The sequence below is a fragment of the Grammomys surdaster genome, unplaced genomic scaffold, assembly GCF_004785775.1.
Source record: "Grammomys surdaster isolate TR1022 unplaced genomic scaffold, NIH_TR_1.0 182, whole genome shotgun sequence".
Classification (NCBI taxonomy): Eukaryota; Metazoa; Chordata; class Mammalia; order Rodentia; family Muridae; genus Grammomys; species Grammomys surdaster.
The window spans coordinates 136,459-152,968 of record NW_021604627.1 but is presented as its reverse complement, the minus strand read 5'-3'; the positions used below and the strand labels follow the sequence as shown (position 1 = coordinate 152,968).

At 37.6% G+C, this 16,510-nt stretch overlaps 1 protein-coding gene across 2 annotated transcripts in view; it reads right to left on the bottom strand.

Moving 5' to 3' along the window:
- Sytl5 (synaptotagmin like 5) overlaps positions 1-16,510 on the bottom strand; it is a 79,151-nt gene that overhangs the window by 48,940 nt on the left and 13,701 nt on the right. For both annotated transcript variants that reach the window (XM_028767828.1, XM_028767829.1), the window contains exons 2-4: positions 15,522-15,731; positions 7,229-7,344; positions 5,604-5,712 (exon numbers count right to left, since the gene is read on the bottom strand). In XM_028767828.1, coding sequence (XP_028623661.1) covers positions 5,604-5,712; positions 7,229-7,344; positions 15,522-15,731 — 435 coding nt within the window. The remainder of the gene's footprint in view (positions 1-5,603; positions 5,713-7,228; positions 7,345-15,521; positions 15,732-16,510) is intronic.

The window sequence follows — 16,510 nt, the reverse complement described above, 5'->3', positions numbered from 1 at the left end:
TCTTGTGGTAATGAGGTTTACACAGTGAAAGCTCTTGTGCTGAGTGAAATCTGACTGCATTACTACTTCATAGAGTTAATTGGAAATTAAAAATAGCTTTTGAAGAAATGGAGTTCAAGTCCTTGTCTAGGATATTAGCGCACTAAACATGGCTGTTTCTAAATACATTTACAAATGGTTGGCACTAGCTGGACTCAGGGGTCTATTAATAATAACAATAATTTTACAAAGAGCATATCAAGTACAAGAAGAGATGAGTTGACAAGCCCTAGAGGGAATTGGTGGGAGGTAGTATAGGTGGATAAGATCAAAGTATATTATATACAGATTTGAAATTTTCAAAGAATAAATAAAAGTATTAAAAATAACAAAATCCCAGCTGTATTCTTTAGCAAGATGATGCTGGGTGCAACCATTTCACTTATTTTATATTCAACAGTGTTCTATATGAATAAATGGATTCCAAAGGTATAATCTTAATAGAATCTGCTAAGTTGTCTCTGCTTCAAAGGACCCTGGCAAAATGTCACTGTTAAACTGTCAGAACCTTCATTTTACTAGAAAATTATATTTGGGGTGAGAATGATGCTTAATATAATGTTGTTGCTTGAAGAACCACCTTGCACATGCCCTTGCCTCTCTACCTTTTAAGGTGTCTCCTCTGCTCAGAATCACCCCTTCTTCTTTTTGATAGCCTGAACGTGACTCATTCATCAAACCTCTTGTCAAGCTGCTTGTAAACTGATGTGTGTGTCTTGATGTCTCTTGTAGTACCCTAAAAGCAGCTATTATCTATTTAATATGTGACATTTATTGCCTGTGACATCTCTGTGACTTATTAACACATCATTGTTTTTAGAGAGAGCTCGATAACTTGTATTATCATGTTATATTTTCATATACGACTTTAAAACAGTAACTTTTTAGGAGTTGAACTTTCTTCTCTAACTGGATGTTACAATCTTTGAAGGCAGAACCACAGCTGCCAGTTTTGAGGTCCAGCAGGGCTCAACCAAGTGCTATGGTGGTTTGGATGAGTCAGGATCAATGCAACTCATTATTTTTGTCAGTTATTGTTTTCCAGCTCCAAAATTCCTTATTTGTGTGACCTCATTGTGTGACAGTTGAACCGAGTTCTGAAAACTATAGCTTTTAACAGAATCAGTAGGCTCCGAGATCCTTATTTAGATCCATTGATTATTTCTAAGGAGTTAAGCATTATGTTCAATGTCTTAACACCAAAGTAAGGAAGGCCCTGGGAAGCACTAAAAGAGCTTACCAGTAAGTGGATGTGTATTGGGCAAGCAGAGTGCAAGGTGACAAGAGATGCACATGCATAACGCATTGTGAGAATCCAAAAGAATAAATAAATACACTAGGATAGAGAGGGTTAATGTCTAGGATGGGTATTTGAGAGATTCTAGAACATTGTTTGCTTTTATCTCTGCTAATTAATGAACAATGGTGTTGTTAGTCACAAGAGTTTGAGTTGTTTTACACTTTTATTTCATTTCTGCTCAGAGTTCGGAGCATGAAAAAAAAAACATTTCTCTTAAAGCTAACCACAATCTCAGCCATTGTCATCATTTCATGTTGGTTTCTGCTAAGAAAACAATGCAGTGCTACCTAGAACAGAGCAACATGAGACTTGCATATCTTGGAACCCTTGCTATGCAGCCTTCACTTGGTGGTAGGGGTTGCGGGGAGATGGCCCTGAGGTTCTGATTCTTTTGTGGCACCTGGCTGCTGATTCCCAGTGCTTCCTTGTATCTTGTTCTCTAACAATATCCTATTGCTTGTTATGATACTTAACAGGATTATTTACCTTCTGAACTAAGTTGAAGTACTCAACTGTGATCTATTTTCCCTTAAGGAAGCTTGTAGATTAAATAAGGAATAGAATGTTTGAGCAACTACATTTTAATTGGGCTTTTTTTTAATATATCAGCAGGGAGGTTAGAGGAGAGGAATGCTGACATTTGAAGGCAAAGGCTCTAATATGCTGCTTATAGCCATGGCTGACTCTGACCAGAGATATGCCTGGAAGTAACGGGAATCACTTTGAAGTAGTACAAATAAGTCTAATAAAATAAGAACTCTTGCATGTTCAGGTCAGCTGGGAAATTTATTTGTATGAGGTTGGAAGCATTTAAGATTGCATTTCCCCACCCCACATGCCCACACCCACAAAAAAATTGACTCCTAGGAGGTCCCTCATAACCAGGCTCAAAGATACCATAAACGATACTGACACAACAGTCAAAGAAAATACAAAGTGCAAAAAGCTTGTAGCTCAAAACATTCAGGAAATTCAGGACATAGTGAAAAGACAAAACCTAATAAGAAAAAGAATAGAAGAGAGTGAAGATTCCCAATTCAAAGGGCCAGAAACCATCTTCAACAAAATCATAAAAGAAAACTTCCCTAACCTACAGAAAGAGATGACCATAAACATTCGAGAGGTTTACAGAACACCAAATAGATTGGACCAGAAAAGAAATTCTCCTGTCACATAATAAAGCACTAAATGTACAGAACAAAGAAAGAATACTAAAAGCTGTAAGGGAAAAAGGCCAAATGACATATAAAGGCAGACCTATCATAATTACTCCAGATTTCTCAACAGAGAGTCTAAAAGCTAAAAGATTTTAGACATATGTCATGCCGACTCTAAGAGAACATAAATGCCAGCCCAGGATACTATACCCAGCAAAACTCTCAATTACCATAGTTCGAGAAAACAAGATATTCTGTGACAAAACCAAATTTAAACAATATCTTTCCACTAACCCTTCCATGCAGAGGATAATAGAAGGAAAACTCCAACACAAGGAGGGAAACTACATCCAATGAAAGCCAAGAAATTAATCATCTCACAACCAACCAAAAAGAAGAGAGCCACACAAACATTATACCACCTCTAACAACAAAAATAACAGGAACCAACAATCATTGGTCTTTAATATATCTCAATATCAGTGGACTCAACCCCCACCCCAAAAGACATAGGCTAACAGACTGGATACGTAAAAGGATCCAGCATTTTGCTGCATAGAGGAAACATCTCAGTGACAAAGACAGACATAACTCCAAAATAAAAGGTTGGATAAAATTTTTTTAAGCAAATATTCGCAAGAAACAAACTGGAGTAACAATTCTAGTAGCCAAGAAAATAAGATTTCAACCAAAAAGTTATCAAAAGAGCTGGGGAAGGACGCTTCATACGTATCAAAGGAAAAAAATCTACCAAGATGAACTCTCAATTCTGAACATCTACCCCCCCCCAAATGCAAGGGTACTCACATTTGTAAAAGAAATCTTACTGAAGTTCAAAACACATATTAAACCTCACACAATAATAGTGGGAGGCTTTAATACCTCACTTTCACCAATGGACAGATTATGGAAACAGAAACTAAACAGAAACCCAGTGAAAGTAACAGGAATTATAAACCAAATCGATTTAACAGATATATACAGAACATTTCACCCTAAAACAAAAGAATATACATTCTTCTCAGCACCTCATCATACTTTCTCCAAAATTGACCGTATAATTTCCTGAATAGAACACCAATGGCTCAAGCTCTAAGATCAACAATTGACAAATGGGACCTCATGAAACTGAAAAGCTTCTGTAATGCAAAGGATACTGTCAATAGGACAAAATGACAACCTACAGATTTGGAAAAGATCTTTACCAACCCTACATCTCATAGAGGGCTAATATCCAATATATACAAAGAACTCAAGAAATTAGACTCTAGAGAATCAAATAATGCTATTCAAAAATGGGGTGTAGAGCTAAACAGAGAATTCTCAACTGAGGAATCTCAAATGGCTGAGAAGCACTTAAAGAAATGTTCAACATCCATAGTCACCATGGAAATGCAAATCAAAATGACTCTGAGATTCCACTTCACATCCGTCAGAATGGCTAAGGTCAAAAACTCAGGTGACAGCAGATGTTGGATGTAGAGAAAGAAGAACACTCCTCCATTGCTGGTGGGATTGCAAGCTGGTACAACTACTTTGGAAATTAATCTTTCAGTTCCTCAGAAAACTGGAAATAGGTCTACCTGAAGACTTAGCTATACCCCTCCTGGCCATATACTCAGAAGATGTTCCAACAAATAACAAGGACACATGTTACACTATGTTCATCACAGCCTTATTTATAATAGCCAGAAGCTGGAAAGAATCCAGATGTCCCTCAACAGAAGATTGGGTACAGAAAATATGATATATTTATACAATAAGATACTGCTCAACTATTAAAAATGACGACTTCACGAATTTTGTAGGCAAATAGATGGAACTAGAAAATATCATCCTGAGTGAGGTAACCCAGACCCAAAAGGACACACATTGCATGTACTCACTGATAAGTGGATATGAGTCCAAAAGCTAAGAATATCTGTGATACAACTCACAGACCATATGAAAATTGAAAAGAAGTAAGACCAAAGTGTAGATGCTTCAATTCCACTTACAAGGGGGAAGAAAATAATTATTAGAGGTAGAGGGCAGGAAGAAGAGAGGGAGAGAAAACATGGGGGTAGGACTGTGTATGGGAAAAGAGAAGAGAGAAGTCCAGAGGTCCAGATTAAAGAGAAAGAAGTAGCAGTAGGAAATGGGGAAAGAGTAGGGGTGCCACTAGAAATACCCAGATGCCAGGAATGCAAAAGGCTCCCAGGAGCTAATGAGAATGACATTAGCCAAAATACCCAACAGCAGGGAGATAGAACCTGAAGTGACCACCTTCAGTAGACAAACATGGCCTCCAATAGAGGGATAGGGCCACTCAACCATCTCAAAATTTTTAAGCCAAAATTTTTTGTTCCTGTCTAAAGGAAATGCAGGAACAAAATAATGGAGCAGAGACTGAAGGAAAGGCCATCCAGAGACTGCCCCACCTTGGGATCCCTCCCATCTGCAGACTCCAAACCCCAACACTGTTGCTGATACCAAGAAGTGCTTTCTGACATGAGCCTGGTATGCTATCCTCTGAGAGGTTCTGCCAGCACCTGACTAGGACACATGCAGATGCAGCCAACCATTGGACTGAGCCTGGGGACCCCAATGGAAGAGTTAGAGGAAGGACTAAAGGAAGTAAAGAAGATTGCGACCCCATAGGAAGAATAATATCAACTAACTGGACCCCGGAAAGTTCCAAGGAACTAAACCACTAACCAAAGAGTATACATGGGTGGGTCCATGGCTCCTGCTACATATATAGCAGAGGACTGTCTTATCTGACATCAGTGGGACCGAAGGTACTTGGTCCTGTGGAGGCTTGTTGTCCCAGTAGAGGAGGATGCTGGAGGAGGGGTGAGTAGGGAGTAAGTAGGTAGATGGGGGAGCACCCTCTTAGGGGCAAGAAGAGGGGTGTGGGGAGGGGTCTTGCAGAGGGGGGCCTGGGAAGGGATACAACATTTGAAATGTAAATAAATATAATTACTAAAAATATCAAAAATAAAAAAATAAAGATTGTATTTCCCTAGGATAGAATGTTGCCCCAGTTGAGTCTCTCACCTCCTCTGGGCCACTGACATGACATCAGACATAAAACACTAAGGATCCTTTATTTTAGAGAAGCTTACCCCTTCCTCTTTGGTCCATCATGAGTGACCTTCTGCCTGACAGAAGGCAAAGTATCTGCCTTGTCTACACCTTGGTGTGCTTGCTCTTGGCTTTGTATTTCTTCAGACCCTCATGGAAAAAAATAGAAAATAAATTTATATACAAAAATGATCAGAAAGGATAACAAATTTCTCTTCTACACTCATTTTTCTAGATTACCACAAGACAAGAAAAGATTATAATTGTCAGTAATGGCAGTTCAATCCCAAGTTATTTTGTATACATAGTTATTTCTACTTTGTTGAATGCTGTAGAAATAACTAAGAATTAAGACCAGGACTTATCAGAGGAAAGTTTGATAAGATAAGCTTCCCTAGGGACACTGCAATTAAGGAACATATTTATTATGCCTCTACAGATATTTTTAGGGTATGATATGCTGCATTCAAGAGATTCCTAAATCCATAGACTACATGAACTTCTTTTGTAGGAATATTTTTTTGTTTTCGTTTTGAGACAAATTGTCAATATATTCCGAAGGCTGGGCTGGAACTTACTATGTATCCCAGGCTGCATTTAAGTACATCACCCTTGTACATCAGTCACCCAGTTGTAATAAACAGAAGTATGCTGCAATATACCACAACTGAACATCATGAACATGAGAGCTAGACATCACGAAATGACAGACATGTATGCTTGCATTTTATGCCTAGAAGTGTAGTCTACACACTAGAAGTCTCTGATGTTTGCTATAGGAAAAGGCTGTAGCTAACTGGATAATTTTTATTTAATCTGACTCTTCTACTGTCAGACCTGATATTGCTCATCTTTAGGAGCCTTTCTTTGTGGCTGCCACACCCAAAAGTGACACAGGGATCAGCTGAAAGCTTCCCACACTGGAAGATACCCATTCTACCTATGCATGGGAAACCTGTACTCAGAGCTTAATTCAATAAGGAACCAATTAGATTGTAGTTTGAGTACACTGTAAAGCAGCCTCAAGCTGGTTGTTCTTGGTATTTGGGGCCCGTATAATTCCTCATTGACTGAAACTTTTTTGCATATTTTAAGCCCATTAGTTTATCATACTTGGTTACTCTCCAATAGATGCTATTGACTCAATCTAATCATTATGACAGCCAAAAATGCTCCTTGGCATTTCCCAGCTCTCCCATCTGTGAGACTGGGACTTTAGAGTACAATGCTAGTGATTGGTTAGGAACCAAGAATTGGATTTAAAAAATACCATTTTAAAAATCTGAAACTAAACCTGGTGAAAAATCAAGAATTTCTTTCAAAATGGGAAGCATTTATTTCATCTGTTTTATGTTGCTTTCTTAACTGTTCAGCAAAACATGAGAAATACACTTGGAAAAAATAACGTGCTATGATGAGTATGAATGGCTTATTTGAAAATCTCAGCATGTCAGACATGTGGAAATCAGTACAAAGTTTATTTTATACTGGCTTCATTTGTATGATATTCAGATTTAGATTTCAAGCTACCAAGTTGTGGAATAAACTAAGGGATTGAGGGGGAAAGAATCCAATTGTGTTCATCTGCTTCATTTCCACAGGGAAGTTATTTAACCCAACCCAATATCAACTTACAGTCTTGGAGACAAGTGATTCCATTAGTTACCTGGACTTCTTCTTAAGATGGACTGTCGAACAACATCAGTGCCCAGAACATTGACTTGCTTGAAACGCTTTGCCTTTTCTTCCATGAACCATTCTCCACTTATAATTCTTAGCTGCCTGCTCATGAAGCAAAAGGAAGATTCTCAAATTAAATTATTTAGCTGCATAGATAACATTCAAAAACCAGTTAGGTAAAAACACTGACAGTGGATAAAAGACCTTCAATATAGTAGACAACCAAAAGCTCCATATGATATAAAGGCATCAAAAAGGACATGTTTGGGGAAGGTCTCTTCATGGAATATAAGCACAGGGCTAGAGTAGAGAATAGGACAAAGACTATCACAATATTCCAGGAGAAGGATGATGGGATGCATTCCAGAACAAGGGAAAAACTAATAGAGGGAAGGAAAGAAAATCAAAATACCCATGTTAGGAATGTCTTTCTGGATTTCATAAGCAATTGAATGTAAAGAGTGGAAAAGGACCCTTGAATAATCTTGTGCTGGTTGAGTTTTGTCAGCTCAACACAAACTGTCACTTGGACAGGGAAACTGCAACTGAGAGCTGCCTCCATCAGATTGGCCTCAAGCATTTTCTTGACAGATGATTGACTGATGTGGCAGGTTCAGTCCACTGTGGGTGGTGTTACCCCTGGAGACTAGGACCTGGGTTATATAAAAATGAAAGTTGGGAAAGGCATGGAGAGAAAGCCAGAAAGTCCATGGTTCCTACTCCTGCTCCTCCTTGAGTTAATGGCCTGACCTCCCTCAATGATGGATGTGTTTGGAATGTATAAATCAAATAAACCCTTTCCTCTTCAACTTGCTAATGGTCAATGTTTTATCACAACAACAAAAACTAGGACTTGCCCTATCCATCTTTTGAGCTGTGCCTATAATGGCTGTATGAATTTACCTTTTATTTTTCCCTCTAAAAATGTAGGTGATCTTCTTTACTTTCACTTTCCCTATAACATAGAGAGCTTTAAACTTTATCTTAGGATTGTAAGTCATATCTATTGGTTTATTAACCTACTAAGAGACAATATCTATGTAACTCAACCCTCCCCCAACAATATTATAAATAACGGGCTTTCAGTAGACTGTGCCTTCAAGTAATATTTTCTTTTTTATTATCTATACTAACAAACATTTGTTACACAAATGATGGAATTCATTGCAGTATTTTCATTGCTCAAATATTGAATATAAGTGCTACTGACTCTTCAAGTTATAACTTTTACTTGAAACAGATGACTTCCTTCACCATTTTAAGACTTTAGCTTCGTTTCATATCTTCACCACAAACCTAATTGTCAGTGACATGAAGACAAAAGCCCTGGCTTGTTAGGATACTCTCTCTAGCAGTAATATTTGGTATTGTAGTTTCGAATATTTGTGAAATGAATCCAGATCTTTGGAATACAGCCCATAGCAGCTGTGCTGCTGTAAAGCTCATGTTGAAGTTTACAATAAAGACTTGTTACAGCCATAAGAGTCATAAGGTATTCTAAAATTATTTCTAACTAAACATGAAGAAATAGCTTATAAGGGCATGAGCTGAGGGTTGAAAACCCTTAATACTCTGTCCTTAATACAGAGCAATGTATTAAGGGTACTATTGGGTAAGTGAATTCTAGAGGGTTATAGTAGAAAATGAGGTAGAGAGGTAGGTCCTTGTCATGGAATAGCAACCTTTAAATGCCATGCTAAGGAGCTATAATGCTGGACGCAATAGGGAACTTACTCTAAAGTTCCCACTTGATGATACAATCGTTGGGGAAATGCATAGAGTAATAGGAGACCGGCAAACCAATTAAGAAACCAATTGACAAGACAAGAAATGATACAATATAAATCAAGGTATCTTGGGGATGAGACTGTACAAGAACTGGTGAGGCTGATATGGCAGCTGAAGAAAGGCAACTGAGAATTAAATACAGAGCTCTAACTCCAGAGCCTCATATCTAGATTTATTGACCAATCATCCTTTAAAATCAGCAATTGGGTCCAAATAGAAAATGTATCCTGGAATAATGTCAGTTTTATTCCTTACAGTAATTTAAACCCTGCTTCTTACTGTAGGAGACAAAGGCAGGATATAAGTGTACCACAGTTCTACTACAGGCTAAAATGTCAAACTGTTAACCTTAGAGAAAGTGGCCATATAATGTACACCCCACACCCACCTCCTTGTGGGCAGATAACATACCGAGTAGCAGATGACTGAGTGATTACCCATAACTATAGAGGCTACAGAATGTATCAATTCTAAGGAAGATAGAATCCATCAAAAGACTAAATTTAAATAAAAATATTCCTGGATATATCTCCAGGGATGTAAAGATTTAGATATTAATACGTATGCTAGAAATGCAGGCATTTGTGGAATGTTAATTTCTGAAGGTATTCTTTCAAGATTACTGTCAATCAGAAACTCATACTAATGTAATCAGATTTTCCAGCTAGAATGGAGCTACTAATCAACACTATCCTGGGTCATTCATGTGGATTCAAAGTAGTCACATGAGCTGCTGAAACTCAGGAAAACAAATAGAAGTCAAAGAGACATAGTAGAATAAGAAGTCATAGAATCAAATGAGAACATAATGAGTGCTTGAAAACCATCTAATAGGGTATGCAGAAGTCTTGGCTTTTATGTGATTGTGTGTGTGTGTGTGTGTGTGTGTGTGTGTGTGTGTGTGTGTGTGTGTAGTATGGGAACAGTTTCATGTGCGACAGTCTACATTCTATGGGAAAAGGACTTCCATATTATCTTTACCATACATCTATAGCAGCCAACAGATAACACAAATCCTATTTCTCCAGAGTTGTTAGTCACTATCTCCCACCATCTGTGTGAAAACTATTGCTATAACTTTTATTCATCTTAAGTATGAACTTGAGTAATTTGTCAGTTTTAGAACTCTGAAAAATCAGAGACAATGGAATTTTTTTCCAATCACAATTTCTGGATGGAGGCAGAAAGCTTAACAGAAAAACAAAAAGACTAATACTGAGTGCCTACCAGGCACCAAGTAATGTGCTAGGCACATTATATGTGTTATCTCTAATCCCCACTATGAGATGTAATTTAGCAATAAGAGCACTCACTTTATAGACTAGAAAACTTACACGTGTTAAAAAATGTTCCTCAAAGTTATAAAGATATGATGGCTGACACATCATTGATGCACCAAGTCTCATACTTTTTCCATTTGGCTATATCATCAGAAGAGAATTTATGTTCCTCAACTACAACAAAGCTTTTATGAGGGGTGAAGATGTATGGAAGCTAAAAACAAATAATCAACAATTGCTTAGCATTTCAAATGAGTGTGTGTAGATTTCCACATGTGTGCACACTGGAAGCTAAATAGCAAGGGTAAGTGGTGAGAGAGGACAGAAAATAAATGTGATGCTTGCTATAAAATTTCATTTTGTCTGACATGTCACTGTAGTATTCAAACAACTCAACACTTGAAACAGACTCTGCTTCCTCTAAGTTGAACTCTGAAGAATAGATTTGACTGAAATTACAGTGTGTCACTCTTATCTGTGAACACTGATTGCTGACTATTAGAGAGTTCTGGTTTTATTTAACATTAAACTCCTGGGGCTTATGTAAGGTTCCTTCCCTTGGAAACTTACATAAATGTGAAGAAGTTCTAATGTCTTTGGAATAGGACAAGTAGGTGGTCTTGTTGAAAAAGGCATAGTAACCAAAGCATTTTTGTTTACTTATCTACACTGGACCTGTAATAGGATATGCTTTATAGGATACACTAAGATATTAATTTCCATCTGTTTATTTCAAGGAAGCTCATTAAGCTTATTTATTATGTATAAATTTATTCACTACACCACACATATTTATTGAATTTCCACTATGTGTCAGACCTATTGTTGGTTGAAGGAACAGAGGCGAGAAACACACACACTGTCCATATATAGGGGGTAGTGAGTCTAGGTTTCTATTTTTCCAACCAAAAAAAAAATGCAAAGAAACTTCTGTGCATATGATGCTGAAACTGGAAACCACTTACAGGTGAAATCACAAAAATCTTAAACAGAGTTGGGGGAAAACAAAAAAAAATGGATTAGCTTCAAAGGGAGTCACCTCCCTCTACCAATCCTTGCTATAAATATTTCAGTGCTTCAGAAATCAAACACTGTCCAAGGTAAACGACAATAAAGGTTGTTCTTCCAACTGATTAGAGCATGACTCACATTATGACTCATCTCATCTTTTAGAGGTTAGGGTGGGAATTTCAATTTAATGGTCTATTAAACATGGAGACAGCCCAGTAGGGCTGTAACATTCTCTTATCACAAACAAAGAACATTTACTGCCAATAAAATATCATTTATGCTTCCTTATTGAAAAACACTCCATGAATAGCAAACAGGATATCTCCAATACAGAAAGGTTTAGTCTCAGAGAGCACACAAACTACTAGCTTAAATATTAGAGAAGTATTATTAATTGATTTTTCAGCTATAAAAGTAAGCTTGAGCTTTCATATTTTAAACATTCATATAAATTCCCATTTATTGCAGAAAAACATAACTATAGACAAATTGTTGCTGGAGAATTATATGAGATCACTGACAGCTATTCTATCTTTAAAATGTCTAGAATGACAAAGAATTTCTTTGATGGGTTCAAAAATAACATAATAATCTTATTTTTTGCATTAAATTATGAAGCCACTGAATGCATACCATGTCCACTTACCCATGGATCTTGCTCATTTTATAACAATAGGCTAATAACAAATGTGTAAGAGGGATGTATCTTCTCAATCAATTCAACAAATGAATTGATTGAGAAATACAAAGGCCACAGGTCATGTGATTTAGTAATTACAACCAGTATAAAGTTAAGTGATTTCTTTTTCTTATATTGAAGTCTGAGGTTCCGTGTAATAGAGAAGGGGTTTTGGAGTCTTAGGCCTTAGGTACTTCTGTCAGAACAAATGAGAGTCTGGGCTATACAAGAGAATAAACAGAAATGGCATAAAGGGGGAACGAATACATAGTAAGAGTCAACCCAGAAAGTTGGAGAAATACGTATTAAGATATTTCTCATAAATCCTTGGAATTTTCAGTTGAGAGATCTAATTGTGTGAGCAATTCTACTAAAATCAGGAACAAGACAAAGTTGTCCACTGTCACAAAACCTATTCAGTATAGTACTTGAAGTCATAATTAAAGCAATAAGAAAACTGAAGGAGATCAAGGGGACACAAATCAGAAAAGAAAAAGTCAAAGTATCCTTATTTACAGATGATATGATAGTGTACATAACTAACCCTAAAAGTTCTATTGGGGAGTCTCCTACAGCTGATAAACATTTTCATGAAAGTAGCTGAATACAAAATTAACTCACAAAAAATCAGCAGCCCTCCTACATACAAATGACAAATGGATTGAGAAAAAAAAAATAGGCACCTTGTATACTAGCTGCCCAAATATAAAAATACCTTGGTGTAACTCTAACAAAGAACCTGAAAGATCTGTATGACAAGAACTTCAAGTCTCTGAAGAAAGAAATTGAGAAAGATATCAGAAGATAGAAATATCTCCCAATGCTCATGGATTGGTATGATTAGTATAATAAGAATGTCCATCTTTCCAAAAGCAATCTACAAGTTCAATGTGATTCTCATCAAAATTCTTGCGCAATTCTTCACACAACTTGATAGGACAATTCTAAGTTTCATACAGAAAACAAAAACAAAACCCTAGGATAGCTCAATCAACTTTGAGCATGAAAAAACCTTCTGGAGTTTTCACCATTCCCAGTTTCAAACTGTACTACAAAACTATAGTAATACAAACAGCATAGTATAGGCATAAAAACAGGCACATTGGTTAATACAATCAAATTGAAGACCAAGACATAAATCCACACACCTATGGACACTTGATTTTTGATAAAGAATCCATTAATATACAATGGAAAAAGAAATCATCTTCAGCAAATGGTGCTTGTCACAGTGGATGTCTGCTTATAGGAGAATGTAAATAGACCTATACCTATTACACTACACAAAACTCAACTCCAAATGGATCAAAGACCTCAACATAAAACTGATGCAGTGAACATGGTAAAAAAGAAAGTGGGGGATAACTTTGAACTCACTGGCACAGGAGACAACCTTCTGAACATAACACCAATAACATAGGCACTAAGATAAATAATAAATTGGACCTCATGAAACTGAAAAGCTTCTGTAAGGAAAAGGATACTGTTATTCAGATAAAGCAGCAGCCTACAGAATGGGATACGATTTTTTTTTTACCAATTCTACATCTGATAGAGGACTAATATCTAAAATATATAAAGAACTCAAGAAACTAGATACCAAAAAATAACCCCACAAATAATCAAATTAAAAATGGGAACCAGGTTTAAACAGAATTCTCAATAGAGGAAACTCAAATGGCTAAGAAATACTTAAAGAAATGTTCAACATCCTTACTCATCAGGGACATGCAAATCAAAACTATTTTGAGATTCCATCTTACACCTGTCAGAATGGCTAAGATATAAGTGACAGCTCATGCTGGAAAGAATGTGAAGTAAAGGAAAGAAACACTCATACATTGCTAGTGAGAGTGAAACCATATACAGTCACTATGGAAATCAGTACAGTGATTCCTCAGGAAGATGGAACTCGATCTACCCCAAGATCCAGTTATATTACCTTTGGGCATATACTCAAAGGTTACTTTCTCATACCACAAGGACATTTTCTCAACCATGTTAATTGCTACTTTATTCATAATAGCCAGAAATTGGAAAAATGTCTAGATGTCCTTTGACAGAATGGATAAAGACAATTGGAGTAACTGGGTTTGAGTTACACCAAATTCAATTGTTGATCAAAGGCAGTGGTTCTCAACCTTTCTAATGCTAGGACACTTTAATAGAGTTCCTCATGCTGCGGTGACCCCCAACCATAAAACCATTATTTTATTGTTACTTTGAAACTGTAATTTTCCTATTGTTATGAACCATAATGTAAATATCTGATATGTAACTCCTAAAGGGGTCATGACCCAACCACAGGTTAAGAACCACTGGCTAATGGAGTGTCTCATGGAAATCCCCAAACAACCCAGGCTGCTGACAAGACAATAGGTTCTTCTCTGAAAACTGATAGCAAGGCCCCATTGCTGATGGGAACACACACACACACACACACACACACACACACACACACACACACACGGGGGGGGGGCACAGACGCTCGCGCTCGGGCACATGCACATGCACCCACACACACAAAAACTCTGCACATGGAAAGATCAAGCTGGCACCTACATGGAACCTTTACCCCTATATTCTAGTGAAGTCATTCTGAAACTACAGGTTGCAGCTTTTGAAAAACACAGATATTTGCATAGATATTGCATTAGGAAAGCTGAGAACCACTGATTTAAAGCAAAATACAATGAGAAAGCTTCCGCTCTTTGTTTTGATGAACAGCTAGGCCTGGAGAATACTAAGTAACACTTCTAGTGTTGTCCCTCAGCTGATGTGGACAGCATACAGGATGTTTGATGTCCATCTTGCCTGTTACCTCAAATGCTTAAGAATGTCAAGAGAATTCTGTCTATGCCTTTGGAGAAGCCATGTGGTGTTTAGAGGGGCTTAAAGAGGAGAAAACACATTAAACACATTACTGTTTTTTAAATACACGGAGATACTTATTATATTAGGCCTCCAAATTTATTATGCTTCAGGGTTGCTTTTAACATTCATTCTGTCTTCCGTACCTGTACTTCTCCTAATAAACACTCCTCTATGTCTCTGTGTCTATCTCTCTCTCACACACACATACATACCACACACAGTCATACCATACACACACACCACACTCACAACACACAACACATACTCATATCACACACTCACATCACATGCTACACACGAGTTCAAACCACATACATGCTTGCACACACACTCATACATACCCCACATACATTCATACCCCATATATTCATACCACACAGATGTACTCATATCAAATACACTCACACCAAACCAGTCTCACACCACAGTCACTCCAAACACAGATACACCAGAGAGAGAGGGGGGAGGGGGAGGGGGAAGGAGAGGGAGAGGGAGAGGGAGAGGGAGAGGGAGAGGGAGAGAGACCTGTCAGGCCTGTAACTAGGCTGTGATTTTCAATCTACTCCCTTCTCAAGTTAAAATTCTTTCTCATTTGAATCTTCTCAATCACCAAGTATGGATTTTGCACAGAAAGGCAGGAGACTCACGCGACTTTGGCACAGACAGTGCACTTCCAGTTGCCATCAAGTCCCTTAACTCGACACTCACTGCACACCCTTAGTGAACAGGCTTGGCATGGATCTCCCCGGTCAAAGATGAGGCCGAGGGTTTTCTGACAGTGAACACAGACTCTACTGGTCTCTTGGTGAGTCTTCCCGCTCCTACGCTTTGCTTCTAAAAGTTCATTTTTCAGCTTCCTGGTAAGAAAAAAAAAGGCACATTGAAAATGCAGGAGAGAACTGATAAGAAGCTTCAGTGGATTTCTTCAAAGCATGACAGCATGACTCCAATGCTTGGGACCCACAGGCTGGAAAAAGAGAACCAACTCCCTCCAACTCCCTCCATTTGTCCTCTGATCTCCATATCATGTGAGAGACATGTTTTGTGTGTGTGTGTGTGTGTGTATGTGTGTGTGTGTGTGTGTGTGTGTGTGTGAGAGAGAGAGAGAGAGAGAGAGAGAGAGAGAGAGAGAGAGAGAGAAGACCCGACACACAAATATACAAATATAACTAAAACCTCTGCACAGGAACACATCCACACATCCTTCTTTATTTAAAAATATTTGCATTCTTGAACCAAGGAATCAGAATCAAATACTTTCAGTGAATATGATTTCTCATTCCAGTCTCAATGACCTTTGGAATAGGCAGTTGAGTGAGTATTTGTGTTTTACTTTTGTCATTCTCCAGCACTGCTTTTCATCAGTGTGGATTCTCTTGTTCAGGACACCTTTGACCTTATAATCCTGGAAGTGTTCTCTATGTGCCCACATGATAAAAGGCATCAATCCACATTGGTTCTTTCCATAAGTAAACCAATGAAGAATGTAATTGTAAATACAAACATATTCTACCATTTCAGCTCTACATACTTCTACTGAGCATTTAAGAATTTCCAACAATACCCATTAACCTTTCTGTCAGGCATATCTAATCCTGAGTCCAGGATGCAACATAAATTAGCTGTCTATCTACAG